Source organism: Brassica napus, chromosome C4 (assembly GCF_020379485.1).
Source record: "Brassica napus cultivar Da-Ae chromosome C4, Da-Ae, whole genome shotgun sequence".
Lineage (NCBI taxonomy): Eukaryota > Viridiplantae > Streptophyta > Magnoliopsida > Brassicales > Brassicaceae > Brassica > Brassica napus.
Window position 1 is genome coordinate 25,091,235 of NC_063447.1, and position 4,727 is coordinate 25,095,961.

The 4,727-nt window shown below is 39.3% G+C and overlaps 1 protein-coding gene across 1 annotated transcript; it reads left to right on the plus strand.

The window, feature by feature from the left end:
- The first annotated feature begins 2,277 nt into the window (after positions 1–2,277).
- Positions 2,278–3,888, plus strand: LOC106418643. The gene is made up of 2 exons (XM_022700837.2): positions 2,278–2,732; positions 2,879–3,888. Exons 1-2 carry the CDS (start codon positions 2,335–2,337, stop codon positions 3,828–3,830), a joined length of 1,350 nt encoding a protein of 449 aa, XP_022556558.2. The 5' UTR covers positions 2,278–2,334; the 3' UTR covers positions 3,831–3,888.
- The last annotated feature ends 839 nt before the right edge of the window (positions 3,889–4,727 follow it).

A 4,727-nucleotide genomic window follows, 5' to 3' on the forward strand; every position in this document is an offset into this window, starting at 1 on the left:
AGTTAGATGATGACGAATGATCAAGATGGCTCTGTAACGATCTTTCTCATTATCATTATTGTTCTCGGTGATACATTCACCGAGACCCTTGGATTTCAGGATGATCTTAGCATCGAGCGCCCATTGAAGGTTATCTCCAGAGAGATTTAGGGCAGCGAAATCCAGGTTGTTGATTTTCGACATTTGAAATCATAGATTAATATCTTTAGGTCTTTAGGTTTAAACAATCAATCAATGCCTCACGGCCAAGATCTATGCCTCTCGTCCAATATGCAATCGGTTCAATCTTATGCATTTAGTTTGTCATGTAATTACAATCCTAACATACATTGTTTCTATATGATGCAATCAATACAAACAAACCTCTCGGCCAAACAAAAGAACAAGCCACACGGCTACTTGATTTGATTCAATACCATTCCTAGAAAAGTTCTAGGTGCAATTTGCAATCAATCAATTGTGATCAAATTAGGGTATGAATGCAACAAGGCCACACGGCCACAAGGTATGATCAAGAACTATTAACCTAGAATGCAACAAGGCCACACGGCCACAATTCAGATTCGATTTCAAAATAATCTAGACTAGGTTATTAGGGTTTCAGTCTAAACAATCTTAATTCATTCAGATTTAAATTTAAACAATCTTAGCAATAGTTCTAGGTGATCAAATCAATCAATTAATATTCAATTCAAACAATCAAAATCGATTTTCAAAATTAGAATTTTAGGATTTTGATTTGATTAACAAGCAATTATAATTTCAGGATGATCAATTCAATCTCAATCAACATTCAATTAATCAGTTTTTCGAATTAGGGTTTAGGTATTTTTAAAATTTTGATCTTAGATTAAAGAGATTTGATTTGAGATTCAAAACCTTTAAGGCTTTGATTTAAATTGATCAATGGATCAATCTCGATTTTAGGGTTTGGGGATCGAACTTATAGAGCTTCGATTTACTCATTAGGGATTGATCTATTATCATATGGCTTTTATCTTTAGAGATTAGGTTTTATGGTTTCATTCTTTACAAGCAATCCAAATTCGATTTTCATGTTCTTAGAATTCGAATTTACCTTTAGTTTAGTAGATTGTTGAAACCGGACCATCAAGAGAATGAACCTCGAGCTGGGCAGGAACGCGAGCTGGGCTGGACGCGAACGGATTGAGGTTGGAGACATGGCAGAGAAGTTTCCATATTTATACCTTTTCTTGTTGGAAGGGCGACCGTCCGTTGAACGGCTAACCGCCATGGTGTCGGGTGCTTGCATCATTTTCCTTAGTCTTTCTGTTTGAGGTGGTGCATTACCTATTTGCTCGTCGAACGGGAGCTGTTGCAATCGGGATCGCGAGCGGCTCTGATGCGAACGGGGCGCTTGCAGTCTGGAACACGAGCTGTCCTTGATGCAGGATGGAGCTGAGTTTGTCTAGGATCAGGAACGCCTTGGGGCTGGAGCTGATCAGGTGGACCCGAGCTGGAACGGAGTCATGAACAGATTAGGGTTCGTCGGTATCGTCGAGTTTGGATTAGGGTTCCAAAGCAAATCAGTGCGCACTGTATTTGTGCGTGAGGGCGCGTCGTTGGCCAGATCGACAAGCGGTTTCCATTGACTGATTCATCTCGGCAAGGGCTTCGAATTGATATCTTGATCGTTTTCTGGGTCGGTTTGGGAAAACGACCTCTTTGAAGTTCCGAGGCAGATTCATTTTCGTCTAGGGTTTTAGCGATTTGGTTTTAGGCTCAGGGTGTTAGAGGCTATCGTGCTTATAACGTGTTATGAACTTAAGGTTTAGGAATATGTAAGTTGTGTGTATTATTACTCAATCATAAGGTGTCCTTATATATGGGAGTTACAAAGAGATAAAATGAAAGACATAAATATGAAAAGTGTACAAATACAAGGAAAAGGAAATAGGGTTTCATTTTCTCTAAAGCCTAAGCCGCCTCTCTCTCCTCTTCATGCGGCCGCCTCTCTCTCTCTAGGGTTGGGTTGTCTCTCTCTCTTGGTATTGGGCCGGTTATAGACCAGGTCGGTTATGGACATCCATGGTTTATAACAAAACCTAAATAAACTTTCTAATATTTTGAAAGATAAAACTTAGTTTCTGAAGTTTAAATTGTAAAATCCTGTCTGATAGACTGAGAGAGTGGAATGTGATTGTTACCTTTCGCTTTATCTTTTGTTTTCTCTTTAGTAAAAACAAAGTCACGACTTGCCAATCAGCAAACACTTAGATTACTCAACTTTACCCTCCACTATCAAAAGTTATATCGAGCCACTCCACTACACTACAATCTTGTCGTTTTCACCCCCAAATTTTATAAAATACTATGATAAAACCCATCAAATTGACATTAAAACCTACACATAATCACAATTCCCATACACATCTTCAAGCACAAACAATGTACGTGACGAGGACATTGTCGCAGTTCAGAAAATACCAGAAGACACTATCGGAGGAGTCACCGGAGGGTCCATTCTCCGGTGTTCTAGTTATCACAGACGAAGAAGCAGAAACAGATGATACGTTCTGTTTCGGCATGTGTAAGAGGACAAAAATCGAGAAGCTTCCGTTCCCTCAAGACAAGATCTTATCAGTTGTTCACACAGACAGTTCCGGAAACAGAGATACTTCGGTTAAGAAGGTCTTGTTCATACCAGCTCTCGATCAACCATTATCTTCGAATCGGTATTACGTTGTTCACGCTAGAGGCAGACATAAAGGGTAAGATAGAAAAAAAAACACAAAAATCTAAGTTAGAAGCGTTAAATTCAGATTTGAGTTGGTGTCTTTAGCGGTTTAGTGATAAAAAGGATAAATAAAATTAGGAGCGAGTGTAGTGAAGTCTTCTTCTCTCTCTTTTTTTGCAGGAAAGTCTGTGTGTGTTCTAAGGAGATAGAGAAAGGTCTATGTTGTTTCCCAGATATCTTGTATGAAAAAAAACCCAAACCTTTGGATCCAAGAAACATTTATCAGACCGTGAAGATCAACCGACATCATGACAAGACGTTCTTTGCCAAATCTGTTGCCCCAGACGGTACACCACCTTCATTTCTCAAGAAGAAAGGGTGGGAGCTACGAGCCTCTAGGAGCCTGCATCCGAGGAGACCTAGAGAAGCTCTAGGCCTAGACGATGAGCTAAGAGCCCGTCTCCCTGAATTCGGATTCTCAGTCTCAACAATTCGGTCTGGGAGTGTGATAGTAGGAGAATGGTATTGCCCATTTATGTTTGTGAAGGAGAATGGTAGTGTAAGTCATCAGATGAAGAAGTCGATGTTTTATAGGATGACACTATCTCAATACTGGGAACGGATCTACCATTGCGAAAACAATAACTTGGATGACACAAACGACGAAAACAATGATGAAGATGAAGGACTGGTGAGGGTAGAAGCGAATGTGTTGAGAGAGGCGAACTATGTGAAGGGCATAGAGGCGGTTAAGGGAGAGAAAGAAGGGCGTGGAGGGTTTTATTGGTATATTCCGGTTCAAGGTTTGCGGGGACCGGGGGAGAGGAGGAGGAAGACGGGTTCTGGGTCTGCGGTGGGACTGAGTTTCGTGGTGGTGGAAAGAATGAGAAGGGTAATGGAGGAAGGAGGATGGGTGGAAGGAGGGAGGAAAGTGGTAAGAGTTGAGAGAGATGAACAAATTGGTGTTTCTAGAAGAGATTTTAGAGATATGAATGGTAATAATGATAGAGAATGGAGGAGATTTGGGTGTTATGTGTTGGTGGAGAGCTTTGGATTGAGAAGAGCAGATGGAGTTTTGTTGGTTAAATGTTTATTTAGACATACTCAAAGACTGAGATGTAAGTGGGAGTGACCACTAGTTATGTTGTATTACAAAAATAGATATATACTAAAACTCAATATAACCCTTACTGCTGGGACCTAATCTAGCGGTCAGCTCAGCCTAAGAATGATTATTATAACTCAATATGAGCCTTAGGACCGAAGAGGAAGAATAGGCTCGAGGTCCACGATCGACTTCGAACTGAATCGCAACCTAGTCAAAGGAAATTCCAATATTTTTGCAGTCAAGTTACCAGAAGGGGAAGATATTAGAAGTTTGAAACAACTTTGAGCAGTATAAAAAAGAGAAGAGAACAAGAGGGGGAGACACATTCATACCCGCATACACACTCACAGATCGACCTCGAGCTCTAGTTCCCTATACATTTCTGCCTTGTTTTAGATCTTGTTCTTCATTAGATTAGTTTTATTCTTATTCACAAACACTTGTAAACCCGTTTAGATCAATATACAAATCTATTTTTGCCAACTTTAGTTTGATTATATCATTGTGTTGTAAGGATACTGTTGTCACAAGTTCTTTCTTTCCTAATTTACAAGCAAACACTCTCAAATACTTAGTCTAACTTTTAGGATTTACATTGACAAACTATTTTCATTAAATAGTAGGTATGATTAGTAGCAAATAAATACTAGGTATATTTTCATTTTGTCTGTTTGTTTTCCCGTGTATTTTGCAAGACTGATCCTCAAATTAGGAGGGAAACAATTACGGTTTAAGAGCTGAACGATTCATACATACATGTTTTGGATGTTTTGATTGTCGTATAGTCAATGCATATGAAATACATAAAATTTGAGGGCAAAAGCAGTTGTTTCGTTGGGCTTTCTATAGAACCGGTTTTGGTGTTTCGTAAAAGGAAAAATAAATTAGAAAATTGTCAAAACGGAACAAAAAAATTTAGGA

Coding starts and splice junctions, on each gene's coding strand:
- LOC106418643 (XM_022700837.2), top strand. CDS start 2,335: ATGATAAAACCCATCAAATTGACATTAAAACCTACACATAATCACAAT. Junction 2,733..2,878: donor GCTAGAGGCAGACATAAAGG/GTAAGATAGAAA, acceptor CTTTTTTTGCAG/GAAAGTCTGTGTGTGTTCTA.